This window comes from Erigeron canadensis, chromosome 1 (assembly GCF_010389155.1).
Source record: "Erigeron canadensis isolate Cc75 chromosome 1, C_canadensis_v1, whole genome shotgun sequence".
NCBI lineage: Eukaryota > Viridiplantae > Streptophyta > Magnoliopsida > Asterales > Asteraceae > Erigeron > Erigeron canadensis.
In genome coordinates this window covers 31,062,937-31,079,107 of record NC_057761.1, presented here as the reverse complement: position 1 = coordinate 31,079,107, position 16,171 = coordinate 31,062,937, and the positions used below count along the sequence as shown (strand labels likewise).

The following is a 16,171-nucleotide window of genomic DNA, read 5'->3' as shown; positions in this document are numbered from 1 at the left end:
CAAAAGTCAAAATTGAATATTTAAAATAAAACAGAAAAATATTTACATACAGTTCAGGAAAGTCATTATTAACAAATACCATTGGTAACATATTACGTACATAATAGGGGCGATTATGGATCGGTTTGGGTCGGTTTTTACCTAAAACCGAAACCGAACCGATACATTCAGTTTTCAGAAAACCAAAACCATTGGATTCGGTTTTTGTTCGGTTCGGTTTTGTCGGTTTTCATGTTCGGTTTGGATTGGTTTTGGTTTTTGTTTCGGTTTTTTATTAATTATTTTTTTTTTTACTTTTTTAGTTTATTATGTTATAGACTTAAGTTTCGATTTTTAAGAAAAAACTTATGATATAGAAACTAAAATATAAAGATGTTTCTTATTAACTAATTATATTTTTTAGGTGTTAAAATTGGTAAAACTTTTATAAAACAAATTGCTTTTATTGTACGTTTTCATCTAAAATATACAATTTATATAGATTTGTACACTAAAAAGACAAAAAAATTTAAATAATATTAACACTTTTACAAATTATAAGTAATAAATATAAATGTAATATGATATAACTATAAAATACATAAAAATATATTAGTTTCGGTTCGGTTCGGTTTTTATCGGTTTTTTGACATATGAAACCGAAACCCGAACCGATCAATTCGGTTTTTAGAAAACGAAAACCAAACCAATAGATGTTGTTCGGTTTTTGGTTTTTTCGGTTTTTTTTTGTTTTTGGTTTTCCGGTTCAGTTTTTGCTCACCCCTATTACATAAGGTTCAGGAAAGTCATTATTAACAAATACCATTGGTAACATATTTTTTTTGAACGTTCGAATGGTCATAACATGCCTATCCCACTTATTGGCACCTATAATCGTTGGACAGAATGTCATTTGAATTTTCATAGAACAACATAGAGAGAAAAACTTCTTATCAATTCGCCAAACAGCACGACAACTAATGAGAATAAATCTTGTCCCCTCAAGAGTCAAAGACTTGAATCTAACCCAATACTTTTTTATATAAGTGTTTTAGTTATTTAAAGCTAATTAAATGAAGTGCTCATATAACCTTGGTCATTAAGTAACTTATTTCCTTTATTAATTACAGTAAAGTACTGCTACAGTAGTGGATAGGTGCAAAAATGATGCCAAAATCTTTTTAATTAGATCAATGGTATATTTGGGTGTGAGAATGGAAATAGCTCGTATCAAATTTATACCCTAAAATATTGGTTTTAAAGAGGTTGGATGTGGTGTGAATCATATGAACATATTTCAATACGACAAGTTAGACACAAAAAGGCATATATATATACACACACCATATGTTGGTGTGGCCAGAAATTTAAGATTCCATTTTATCTCCTAAAGATATCACGGGAAGTATTCTTATTCCAAATCTTCATGTTTCACAATAGGCAATATCCAATTTAACCGGAATAGGATCGAAACCTCATAGTCAAAAGTAATTAATGGACGGGAATCAAACATAAAATGATCTAGATCGATTGATTTGTTATATTGTAGTTTTGTTTTGTTTAAGCTTAATAGACTTTTAGTGTTAGAATGGATAAGTTGTTTCAGTTTTTGATTTTCAAAATTCAACCAAAAAGTTGAATCCAACGGTATCTAAAATTGACCGAAATTCGATTTTAATGGTTTCTGGTTTTTAAAAACTTAAAAATGTGTTTGGTTGGGAAAGACATTTCTTTTTTTCATTCTAGTTTCCCAAGAAAAACATGAAAACGAAAATTGAGTTCTAAGTGATAGTTTTTCATAAAAAAAACAAAAGATGATATTTTATATTTTTCAAAACAAAACTTGAAAGGAAAAACTGCATAAAATAAAAAGCATTTTTCGACTAATTCACGAAAATATCAGTGACCTTTGAAAGTTTTATTTTTTAAAAATAAACTTTCATTTATTACCAGAATTAGTAACATTTGACACGTGGACATGGTAATGTAGACATTTTTTTGATTACGTGGCATTTTTTAATGACGTGACATTTTTTATAACACAGAAAGTAAAAAAGACCTTTTGATCAATTTACAAAAATAGCAATGACCTTTCAAAGTTTTACTTTTTAGGAATGAACTCTAGTTTATTGTCGGATTACTCCAACACCTCGTCGGTGTTGGATGTGAAGATGGTTTCTTCTTCGATTTCTTCAACTAACTTAGAAACCGCCGACAGTTTGTTCGAGTTCGAGCTAATCTCTAGAGCTTCACAATCTGGATCTATGTCATCTGCAGACAAACTCTTCTTAAACGACCCAAATCCGACCTAAACTCTCGTCTCACCTTGAACATCCTCAGGATATCTTTAGGACGAAAACGAAGACGCTTTGGCATCTAATTTTAGATATTTAAAATCTCGAGATAGACAAAGAAGAAATAGATCTATATCTCCTTTATGATCTTCATACACAATTTTTTTTTTTTTTGAAAAGTTCATACATAACTTCTTAATCCTTGAAAATAGAAGAGATTCAACAAAAAACAATGAAAAGAAGCTGAAACTAGTTTCACAATAAAACGACGAGAAGAAATACCCTGCCAAAACCGAAACTGAAACGGAGCCATATTATTTTTTTTTTGGGGGGGGGGGGGGGATGACATGATTGATAAAAATTAAATAGTACATAAATAAAGAATAATGGCACGCCATTAAAAAATTATCACGTAATCAAAAAATGTCCACGTCACCATGTAGACGTAGGAATGGCAATGGGTTGGGTTCAGGGCGGGTAGTGTCAAACCCGAACCCGGTAAGGAATATGTGGCGCGAACCCGACCCGATACCCATCAGGTACCTTATCGGGGACTCTGTCGGGGGTAAAATAATGCCCCAAAACCCGAAACCCGGCCCGATAAGAATAGTTATTTTTCAAAAATAATTACCAAAATCTTGTTTAATTTGAGAAATAAAAATAAAGGGGAATGGAGGGAACCCTAGCCCCGGTACCACAATTGGATACCCATCGACTCACCCCGTTTGAGCCATATGATGTCGGTACAATACCTCCATCCTAATCCCACATGATCTGAAACGAACAAGACTCGAAAACCAATTAAAACGGAAAAGTTGGATTTTTTTTTTTTTAATTTTGCTTACACACAGACTAATACTCCACAAACTAGTCTACAACAGACTAATACTCCACAAACTAGTCTACAACAGACTAATACTCCATATACTTCTGCACAAACCCATTTCAACCCAAAAATTCATTTCCACATATTAACAACTAGTAAAACTAATTACAAACACATTTACAAACTTGTTAAAACCTACCACAATACAACTAATCCATCAACAACCAGAATTCGAAAAGCATTTGACCAAGCATAACCATAAACAAATGTACCAAGACATGACCATGAACAACCAAATATACCAAGAGCCAAAGTCAAGAGGGATTACTAAGTATCTATACAAAATGATCCATTCTTCATGAATGGCTATACCTTCAAGTCTTCCAAAGAAACCTTAACTTCAAACTCAAATCAACAAACCTAGTTCCTTCTTCCGGAACCACCTATCAAAATGGTAAACAACTAAAAAGTAAGAGAATGCTTAGTGAATAAACTTGCATACAAATATATATACGAAGGAGGGCAAAAACACAAAAGACTATCGCATGTAACCAATGATATCGTCATATCATCACTTGCATACTCACTTTTGCGCTAACAAAACATACATGGATCCATATACGCTAAACAATAATCAAAGAAGTTCTTAGGCCTCATCTCAACTCAACTATGGGGTTCTTAGGCCTCGGCCTAACGCTGAATCAATTACCACATACGGAATCCACCATCATATGGTAATCGACCCAACGCACATATAAGAGTATGCAAGAGTACTCACCTCCTCCGCGACTAACAACAATCAAGAATGCCACAACAAGTGCAAAGCTATCAACCTAACAAATCAACACAATATGCATAAGACTTTATTCACAAAACTTGGCTAGCTCACCTAGCCACTAACAATTCATTAACATTCCTATCCATTCAACTCATTCTCTTTGAGTTGGCTCAAACCCAATTTCTTTTACAAAACTCTACCTTTCAAAAAGATCAATCACAATTATCTATCATTTTGCTAAAAATCTCATTTTACCACCATCATGTGGCCAATTCATCTTTTTGCTCAAAAATATAAAATTCTCATTTTAACCATAATGATCACTAACAACTCAATCATTAGTCTTCCTAAACCCAAAACCCAACCCATTTGTCATTGAGTCACTTTTACATCAACAAAGTCATTAGGTAGTTCAACCTATCATTTTCATCAATATTTCAATAGCTAGTAAAAACTCAACTTTCTCATAAATCAAAATCATCACATGAGCTTATCAAATTCATAATCATACTCAACACATAACTCAATGACAAACTAGGTTATCTAAGGAATTAGAGAAAAATTACCATTATCCAATATCTATCAAAACCCCCCAAATTGGTTCTCTCCATGAACCCTAAATCAAAAGAAAGATAAAAGCTAATTTAAGGGAAATCAATACCTCACAACAAGGAGCTAAAACAAGATAGATGGTCTTCTCCCCTCCTTTTTCTCCCTTGAATTTTCGGCCACCACTATCACCACCACAAACCCTAACTTTTCAATTTAGGTTGATTATCATTGTTATTTGGAAGAATTTGATTAATTAAGATAAACACTCTTGAAGAATTGAAATCACACTACTAATCTCCTTCCTTTTTCCTTCTTGGATTTGACCATACACCACCACCACACACACTATTAATTTCAATCTTTTCAATTTGAAGATGAAAGGAAGATTATTGTTAGTTGTTGTTGTATAATGATTCTAAAATTAAGTTGAAATGGGGTATGAATTGAATGAGAATTTAGATAAGAAGGTAGGAGGAATCAATGAAGGAAAAAGAGAAAATGGGTGAGTCATAACAAGTACATGGCTGGCACTCCTCCTGAGTGCCACGCCTCAAAACACTTTTTGTGGGTATTTTATCCGCTATCCGCTAAAGTTCCAACTAAATTAACCCCCGATTCAAAAATAAAATACTAGGAACTTAATTTAATGTCAAAACTACAAAAAGGGATTAACTTATTTATCTTTAAAATCTTGGGGTGTTACATGATTTGGGTACCCTGAAGGATAGAACCCACATATTTAAACTTTACATATGGGTCTAGGCTTTATTGGTAACGGGTACCTTAAAGGAATTATTTTTTGCCTCAAGTGGGGATCGAACCTAAGACCTTAAGGTCACCAAGTATTTGTCTTACCACTAGGTTAATTCCTTGTTGGTTAATTTGAGAAATGATAGATACTACATGCTCTTGATGTTTTGAGAAATGGATATGCAAGTGTGGAATGTAGATACAAATTAGTTGATATAAGTGTGAAACATTGTAATTACAAAGGTAAAATATAAATTCAAAACTAATCACTTATAAATATATATATAAAGTTATTGATATCGGGTCGGGTCGGGGTGGACATGCCCCACTCCCTGTCCCGAACGGGTTCGGGTATCGGGTATTCTCGTCAGGTATCGGGTTTACCCGTCGGGTCGGGTTTTTTTTGCTATCCCTATGTACACGTGTCAAATGTTGCTATTTCTGGTAATAAATGAAATTTCATTTCTAAAAAATAAAATTTTAAAAAAGTTACTTCTATTTTCGTGAATTGGTTAAAAGGTGCTTTCTATTTGCTGCAATTATCCCAACTTGAAAACATATTGTTTTTCCTATCAAATTTTCCAAAATTTAACAACTGCAATTTCTATTTTAACATAAAAATAACATATTTCAAATTAAAGATATTTTAAAATTTTAATTTGTTTTTCAAAAATAAAAAATCCAAAAAGAAAAGATTATATGATTCAGCAACTTGTATACGTAATTCCCTTGAATAAAATTAAAAATCGAAACCACATATACAGGGATTGGTTATTGTAAAACAAATATTAAAGTAAAACAAATAAGACAAGATCTTGACCCTTAGATCATGGTTAAATTGATGCACGAAGATTCAAGAAGCAATTGATGTACGATGATATTTATGATGCATGGTGATTAGCACTATAAAAAAACCTATTTTTTTATTTATTTTACAATAATATTTGTTTTATTTTACCTAAAACCTATATATATATAATACATCTATGTCTTTGCCTTAGTGACTCAACAAAAGGAATATTTTGAGGGGCAGTTTGGCGACGTAGTAAATAATTATTCCTTTCTCCATTAGGACCAATTTTACTTCTTCACTAAGCATTTGGTAAACATTCGTTTACAACATCACACTAACGATTACAAGTTCCTAAAATAATGGTATAAAAATAAAATCCTCTAATTAGACAAAAATATTACCCTATATATCAAAAAAAAAAAAAAAAAAAAAAAACGTATATGGATCAAAGAAGTCAAAATGGACCAAAGTTTTTTATAAACCTGCAAGTCTGCAACTTCACTAAATGTAACACTTTTTATTTTGTTTCATCACAAAGCCCAAACTACACATGCGTTAGTATGTTACTAACACTCAAAAAATGCTCGTTTTGACTCGTTAATATTTCAATGGCAATGTCTCACTTTGATGTGCTCTAGCTTGTTTAAGCTTATTGGAATATTAAGAAGTTGGTAGATTTATGGAAGTACATACATACATTATTATATGTGGAATATTACATGTGTGTGTCCTCTAATTAATTCCTCTTATCTTGTTCAATATGCTTGCCTTTCTTTGATGCTCTTTGGCTCCACTAGTTTTGCTTTTAAGCAGGAATCGAATTATTTACTTCTCATTCATTTCTATAATTTATTTTAAAGAGCTTTTACTAAAATATACAACTACTAAACTTATAAGATGGGGATGTGCCATATACACCATTAGCATTGCTTATATGTATATTTGTATATGGTTTAAATATTATACACCTTCCATTTCCTTCCCGTTAATTATATTATAATACATATAAATTTGAAGGATCATCGAATATGTCTTTAAACCTCGTCCATGTACATTCGAATATAAAGACAACAATAATTTGAATAAAGAGACTTATGCTCGTATCGACGTACGCGGGCATCGATGATGATAATAATAATAATAATAATAATAATAATAATAATAATAATAATAATAATAATAATAATAATAATAATAATAATAATAATAATAATAATAATGCCTCACTCTGTTCAAGAAAAAATAATGCCTCATTGCCTCGTAAAGTCGTAAGTCGTAACATATTACTGTATATAAAACACCTTGTTGGGGGTGGGCTTTAAGATCCAGTTATCCGCCCCCTAATAAGATCAAAGCCCAAGATAAGAATGTTGAGTCCAACTCCTAAAATCCAACATGATGTAACTGGGTAAACGAATATTCGCATAATCGCATCTATGCGAAATGTAATACAAGAATTTGTTAACAAGTAACCACCGCTGTCACTAAAATAAGTCGACAGATATATCTTCTCCGAAAGCAGTATGGTTCATGGCCTTTGGAAACAGAGGTCATGTGTTCGATTATCGTCCCATACAAAGGTTGGAGAGTTTTTTCTACTATTTAGGTAGAAAATGAAAGCAACCTCTCTATTTAGGTAGGGTTAAAAGCTGACTACATCTTAATCTCCACATACACCTTTGAAGTATTGAGGCTTAAAAGTCGCAGAAGGCAGCACTGAGCAGTTTCTTCCTATATATCTTCTCTGATCCATTCCATTCAGTTATTATGTGTTCCCCTGATTATATTTATTTGATCATTATTATTTGATTATGGTTATTGTTATTGGCATTTTTATAAGGGTTTCGTTTGTTATATTTTTGGATTAAAGGTGGTTCTTAATTTTTTTTTTTTATGCGAAACATAAAAAACATGAAAGACTTTATTGGTTTTTGCTTTGTAGTTTGTCACTTGTTAAGTTTATTTAGTAATAAATTACTTTCATTTCTGCAGGTAATTTACATCAAAACCTTTTTCTTATGTTAACATCCATATGATGTTCTTCACAAACCTTAAAATTTATGGGGGTTATTTACATGTTATGAAAATTGGTGTGAGTACACCGTCATAATGTTAAGAGTTTAACATCATATAATATTTTCTTTTTATTTAATTATATGTTTTATTCATTGTTTTTTGTTTTAGTTATAATGTTCAAGTTACTTCAAAGTATAGGAGGATTTACTTCGGGTGATCATAGAATACTGAATCATATGGTAACATTGCATATATATATACATATATGATGTACTCGTATTTTTGAAGACCTGACCCAACTCATTACCGAACACGAAAGTCTTTCTTAACCGTACATTCATTGCCGGTAGTTAATTGGGTTGATAAAATTTTTAATTTAGAGAAATTGTCACAAATTATCTATGTGGTTTGCTCGATTCGTATTTTTATCCATGTGCTTTATTTTTATCATTAGATATCCCTGTACTTTTCATTTTTATTGCCATTGTCCCTGGCACTAACAGCCGTTAGTTTTCACCGTTAAACCCCTTATGTGCAATGTACATGAGGGCATTTTCGTCCAGTTTGTAACCACATGGAATATTTGTGATAAAACATCTTTGAGGTTTACATACTTCATCATCTTCCCCCACAATTTCGGCCACCATGCCTGACCGGCCGATCACTACATGCCACCGCCGGAAAAGTCGCCAAAAGACGAGAACCACCACCCCACGCCAAGAACCTCCATTTTCGACCTCCACCTCACGCGATCTGTCTCTAAAAACCCTAAAACGGGTTCCTTTTTCTCCCTGGGTTGAATCGCTGTGAACACCACCAACCCACCACTTGCCAAGAGGGGGTTTCGTTTGGCTAGGGTTTGTGCGGAATTCGGGTCTGAGCGTTTTGGTACCAACCTCGAGTTCTAAGTCAAAGAATCGCGGGAGAAATCTCGAAAATGAGTTTTCTGAAATCAGAGACAGGAGAAGATAATGAAGTGTGTAAACCTCAAAAATGGTTTATCATAAATAGTCTCTGTGGTTACAAACTGGACGAAAATGCCCTTATGTGCATTGCACATGAGTGGTTTAACTAATGAAAACTAACGAATGTTAGTGCCAGAGACAACTGGCAATGAAAATGAAAATAAAAATTACAGGGACACCTAATAATTTAAAAAATAGTACAGGGATGAAAATGCGAATCGAAAAAACCACCAAGACGATTTTTGATAATTTCTCTTAATGTTATATTCGCAATTATGTTAAGGCTTAATTTGCCACTAACCCAAAATTTCATTGCCTTACTGTCTTCTTGAATACGCAATTCAATTGATTGTTGTGTTCGATAATTGAGATATTATATTAATCGACAACTAATTTTCCAAGTACTTTGTATGTTATTTTTAAAAGGATACATGAAAAAAAGTAAAACGAATAATTAAACATAACAATATTAAAGGAGAAAAAATGCCAAAGTTAATGAAATCACATATATGTTTCCTTCGGGGACATTAGATCAATAGGTCGATAGAAATATAAATGTTGTTTTTCGAATAATGCACCCAAATATGTTGTTTTTCGATGTAAATGTAAATGTGTCACGATCGATCGGCAATACAAAATCGAAAAAAAGTAAATGGAGATATAATAAGATATACAATAATTAATGAGAAGAAGAGGGTAAGGTAATACTCTTCAAGAAATGAGCAAACACCGTAAGAGCCAGCCTCGGGCGGTCCATGGGAACTTCATGACCCGCCCCTTTCACTGTCAAATATGTCAACCCTTCGTATACTTGGCTCCATCCACCAACCTATAAATACATACATATAACATATTTATTTAATTTATATTACTTCATAACTAATTCGAATGACAAGTGAAATAATGAGTTTAATTAATTACGAATCGAAAGAACATATATGTGATATGTGTATATACCTTTCCCTTATCATACCAGGCATGCCAGTCAATTAACGTTTTCAGTTTCAGAGCTCTGATTGAGTAACGAGTACCCGTCAACGGCAGTACCGCATCTGTGTCTCCACTGTTTGTATTTTTCACAACCACAAAGTTAAATTAAAGAGCAGGATTTTATTAATTAGGAGAGTAATTAAATTAAATACAAAGTCGAAGTTTCTTTCGATTTTTGTCTTTTGTTTCATGGTACACGTGACACTGTGACAGATGTAATTACCTATTCAAACATCGTGAGTTTATGGTGATACATTTTAAAAGTGTAGATAGAATGTTATTATTTACGAGTGTAGTTCTGGGTTTTAATTAGTAAAAGATAATTGTGTTACAAAATGCTAAAAAACGAACGTTGAGTATTTGCCTATTTGGAGATATATCTAACTTCTATATTTTTCCTATTGTGTAAATACAATTTTCATCTGGATCATTTATATAATTAACTTGCAAAATTGAATGAATCGTGTAGGAAATCGACTGGATAATAACGTGGCACCATTTAGGGGTGTTCACGGTTTGGTTTTTACCCGGTTAAACTGTAAACCGAACCGTTTAAAAAACCCGAATAGAACCAAACCGTTTTTTAATTTTGTTTTGGGTTTGGTTTGTAACCGAAACCGAATTATATATTCGGATTTTGGTTTGGTTATGGGTAAAGGATAATGAACTTGGTTAAACCGAAAAAACCGAATAACCTATATTACTATTATGTATTATTAAAAATATTTAATTCGTATCTTTTTTTTTTATGGACAATTATTAATGTATTTTTTACTTTATATGTCTATTTGTTTATCATATTAACTTTTTTATGAAATTAGATAAATTCAATTTGATGAATAATTTTTAATAATGATGACAAACAAGAGTTTAGTTGTTTCACTTATGTTATTTGTTTATCCATATGGTTTAAATTTACTACTTTGGTGAAAATTGAAATTATGAACCTATTTTGGTTAATCACAACTTAGACAAAAAGAAATGGTAAATTTGTGTTTCTCATATTTGGTTTTTTCGGTTTTAAACCGAAACCGAACCGAATTCTAATTTTGTTTTCGGTTTGGTTTTTCTATTTCGAATTAGGTTTTGGTCCGGTTTTGGATTTGAAAAATAAAAATAAAAAAACCGAAAAACCCAAACCAAATAGACCAAATAACCAAAAACTGAACCGATGAACACCCCTAGCACCATTGACATTTGAGACGTGGTACAATGAGTGACATCTACATCATCATTTTGCGCATTTCTTACATCCGTTCAATTTTACAAGTTAATTACATACATTGAACCGGCTAAAAAAAGTGTACAAGTTATATACATTCCCAACCATAGACACATTTCTAACTTTTAATTAGTGACACTATACGTATTGGGTTGTTAATTAGTCAAGTACACTTTCATTGTGTGATACATATTGTATATCTATATCTATACTATCTATAATTATATCTATATCTATATCTAACTATATATAGAGCAAATTAGTCATGTCTAAATTTTAAGTTTCAACATTTACTATTTTAAAAATGCCCCTTCATATATTATATATCTATCTAAAATAACTATATTACTCTTTCTCTCTCATCAAATGTCAACCAATCATTTTTTTTTTCTCTCTCTCATTCATAAATCATTTATTCCTTTAATTCATTCAAAATCTTTTATCTCAAAAACCGTACATCAATAAATCATAAAAATTATATGGGTGTTCTTAAAATTTCATGTTTTTTCATCAGAGATGTCATTCGATATACTTTCGACGAATTTTTAAATTCAAGGACGAATCCCGTATGGTTAAGACATTTGATTATCACTCTTTATGACCTATCACTCCACCATCTCATCGTTGCAACGCGCGAGTACTTGCTCTCGTTCGATCAAATACAAGATAGATCAAAATGAATGTAAATTAGGTGCGTACGTACCTAAAGACCCAGATGCGAATACCGGCCTTGATGAGTTCCTTGAAAATTGGAAGCATTGTCCGTGGTGAATCCGTCCAACTTCCCCTTACTATGTCGCTGCAGTAAATTTTCAATGAAAATCACTTTTATACAGTTTGCACGCGCGCTACAATCGTACGTATATAGTTTCATTAAAATTATTGAATGATATCAATACTCTTCCTCTTTTAATATTTAACTATTACTATAAGCTTTGATTATAACCTGCACGTGATCCAAGAATAAGGTATCCGAGTAACGTTAGCATGAAGAGCCTTTTGTACATCAGGTCGATTCATATACTTTTTTGTGTACTTTATTATGCAATTATCCGTACTCCCTCTATACATCCACGGCTGATTGATCAAAACCAAATTCCAAAAAAAAAACCCAAATTAGATTTAATAAAAAAATAATCATGCTCAATCCTATAACAAGTATACATTTACTTTTCTATCTTTCTTCGTCCGAAAATAACTGTTCATTTTCATGTTTTTACAAACTAATATATTTTCATAAAGTAAAAGCGATTTTCACAGTGCACATTTATATAAGGACTAAGATCCCGTTCTTTTTTTACTTAATAAACTTAATAATTAAAAACTTAATACATTTAATTAGTGAAATTTCATGTTATAAGGTTAATTACTTGAAAAGTCCCTCAACTTGTCACCAAAAACTTTTCTGGGATTCTAACAAAAAAAAATTCTATTTGAAGGTATGAAAACGACTAAAATTACTATAGTAAGACCGTGACCACTTTTTGCTGACGTGTACAGTAGCTAGCCGGTTTTATCCTTGTCGCTAAAACCGTTTTTAGGGCTCCAACAATTTTTTTTTCAAATTAGCCACTTTTTTATATTCCTTTGTACCATATGACATCTAGCCACTTCCATTTCAAAACCACCGCGGCCGGCGTCATAAACTTTATGGTGGCGGCTATGGAGATTTGCGGTGGTGTTAAGTAAAATGTTCAAATCTTTAACTTGGGTTGTTTAATAAGAGTTGAACATAAGAATGGTTAAATGGGGACAAAGATTTATTCAAATTGTTTCATGAGTTTTGTGGCCGGATCTTTGTGGTGGTGGTGTTGAGGTGACCGGAAAATTTGTATGTTATTTTTGATTTTCCGATGATGTGATTATATACTAGTGATGTTGATGATGAGCTGACGTTACCATAGGGAATATGTGATTATGGCATCCCAAATCTGTAATGGCAAAAGGGTAGTCGGATTTAGATGGTGTCGGCGGTAGGGTGGTGGAGGTTATGAAGATGGAATGGAGATGGAACCCAGAAATATATATATATATATATATATATATATGGGGACAATCAAATAAGAACAGTTTTAAAATAAGAACGGTAAAAACACTTTAAAAACATCATTTTGATGCATTAAAAGTCTATAAAACTGACATAGTGTATAAGTAATTATCATTATTTAAGTGTTTAACAACACATTGATTCATCAAAATCGAAAAAATCACGTTTTTTGTTGGATGCATCATTTTAATGAGTATGCATCCAAGATGGATGCACAAAACAAAAAACATAATTTTTTCGATTTTGACGGATGAATGTGTTATTAAACACTTAAATAATGATAATTAGTTATGCAATATGTTAGTTTTATGGACTTTTAATGCATCAAAATGATGTTTTTAAGGTGTTCTCACCGTTCTTATTTTAAGAGTGTTCTCACCGGAGTGTTACCCTATATATATATATATATATATATATATATATTATATTTTGGTGTTTTGTATAGAGACATGACTTGGAAAGTCTATGTAATCTATAATTGAAATAAAATAAAAGAGAAATTACATTCAAAATACTTTTTGACCGGTTACTTATACGAGACCCCACAATAGTAATTTTAGTCGTTTTCATACCCTTAAATAGAACTTTTTTTTGTTGGATCCCCAGAAAAGGTTTCAGTGACAAGTTGAAGGACTTTCCAAGTAATCAGCCCTATTTTTAACTGGCTACTTATACAGAACTCCATAAAAGAAATTTTTGCCCTTTTCCTTCCCCCGAATAGAACTTTTTTTTGTTCGAGCCCTAGAAAAGGTTTCAGTGACAAGTTGAAGGACTTTCCAAGTAATTAACCCTCTTTTTTTTTACTTAATAAACAAAAATAACTGTCAATTACCTATTTTTACTTAATACATACAAACATTATTTATATATTCAGCCACTTAATATATTCACTACTAAATTGTTAAAATTAGAACGGGCCCTAAGATAGTAGTACTAAATGCAACTTGAAATGCAAGTAAAGGTTACCAGTGGTAAAGTGGTGCCTAATTCATGACAAGGAGGGTCATAAATCCCATAAAAATTGATGTCACCAAATTCGGAATAAGCTCGTAGCAAGTATTTGTAGCAATCTCCGCTGGGGAACAAGAAAGAGTCGTATGGACATGATTCGTTTAATATCTGATATGTGGTGTCTGATATTAACCCATGGTTCCACCAGTACTCAAAGGTTCCAATGTTGTCATAGTAATCGTCGAGTAATGGGTTTCCCAACTGATTATCAGATGAAAAATTGTTTATATTTAATAACTATTCACAAATGGTGTGTTTAATTATTAGCAAAGACATGATCAACTTAATTGCGTACCAAGAAACCTTTGAAATTGATTTCAGGATTCTTGACACCTTTGTTTAGTCTGACTATGATTTGAGATAGTTGAGGAACATAATGACCTGAAATTGACATTATTTTGTAGAGATCAACACAAATAGTACAAAATTACGATACGAGTTATGTTACAGGTCAGTACAAGCAACAACTATTCTGTTGATTTTATGATTGTTGCAAGTGATCGAGTTTCATTAAGAATGACCAAATTTTCACATATAACACGCCTTATGATACAAGAGTGTGATACTAACCTGCATAACTTTCGCCAGCAATGTAAAATGGTCTGTGTTTATATTGAGGAAATCTACGAAGCCAATTCACAAGAAATGCATAGGCATCCTTCGCTGCAATTGTCAATGTTCACACAAAATTTAACCAAAGATACATCATTTTTGTCTGTAAATTAAGTTTATGTATACAAATCATTTGAAACTGAAATATCCATGGGAAAAAAACCTGTTCTTTGATCGCCAGTGATTTGGTCGAAAGAAGTATTTGTATAAGAAAAACCAACTCCAGCAGGTGAATCAATGAATAGCATATTGGCCTCTGCATTGAAATCAAAATCAATCTACAGCCTACAATACAAAATTATGACATTACATATATAATATGTTGTAATAGAGCTTAAAGAAATTGCCTTTGTTCCATGCATATTGACTAACTGAGAGTGTTTTCTCATTGGGGCCCACCCTAAATGGTCCCACTTCCTCAAATGCCCCATAAGCAATTGAAGAGCACCCTGGCCCACCATTGAGCCAGAGCACAAGAGGCTTTGATGATGCAGGGCCATTACTGGCCTCGATCAACCAATAGAAAAGAGCTCGTCCCTGCTTTTTATCTACCGTAACATATCCTGAATACTGATTAAACGTCACATTATCGGGTTGCCCTGGTAAGCTGTGGATCTTGTCCTTGAGGCGTTGGTATCGGTGTAGGCGACTAGCAGCGGCCGTATCCGCGGTGATGGAGTGGAAAAGGGTGATGAAGGCCAACACAAAAAAGAGGGGGCAAAAGTTGCCTTTCATAACTGCTCAAAAGCCTCGACTTGGCATGTGTTTAGAATTTTGTGACATTATATTAGTTTGAATCCGGATGATTAGATGTAGCTTAAAAAATAGTGAAAGAGTTTGCTTAAAAGTAAATTTAACCATTTATTTAATATTTAGCTAATTAAGTGTGATTGCCGAGTCCTTGAGCATTTAGCTTAGTGATTGAAAATACATCTTCCATTCAAAAGGTCTTGTGTTCAGACAAAGTTTACCCATATTAATCGTCATGTCTTCGGACAGATTAGTATGGGGTTTTTCCCTCATCGGGTATTTGAAATAGACATTTCTACTTAAAGGGAGTTCTCTATCAGTGTGGAATCGCGACACGAAATTTCAGGCAAAATTCACCTTGCAAAAAAAAAATGTGATTCCCGAATTCATCTTTTAGAAATATCATTAAACAATGTCTCGCAGAAATTAGATTACTTAAATTGTACCCATAATCTTGATGAGATTACAAACATAAATTTGTTAAAACAATAGGCACTCAATTCAGATAACGTATAGTAGACTAGTAGTATATAGAGACTGTTTATATACAACCAAGAGCATATGGTAAATTTTAATCGATGAAAAC

At 32.4% G+C, this 16,171-nt stretch overlaps 1 protein-coding gene across 1 annotated transcript; it reads right to left on the bottom strand.

Moving 5' to 3' along the window:
• Nucleotides 1-9,479: 9,479 nt before the first annotated feature.
• Nucleotides 9,480-15,641, bottom strand: LOC122585666 (serine carboxypeptidase-like 27). The gene is made up of 9 exons (XM_043757795.1): nt 15,183-15,641; nt 14,999-15,091; nt 14,794-14,886; nt 14,519-14,604; nt 14,179-14,424; nt 12,112-12,242; nt 11,869-11,964; nt 9,911-10,016; nt 9,480-9,782 (listed from the first exon to the last, which is right to left on the bottom strand). The coding sequence occupies exons 1-9, from the start codon at nt 15,568-15,570 to the stop codon at nt 9,633-9,635; spliced, it is 1,389 nt and encodes a 462-aa protein (XP_043613730.1). The 5' UTR covers nt 15,571-15,641; the 3' UTR covers nt 9,480-9,632.
• Between the last annotated feature and the right edge of the window lie 530 nt (nt 15,642-16,171).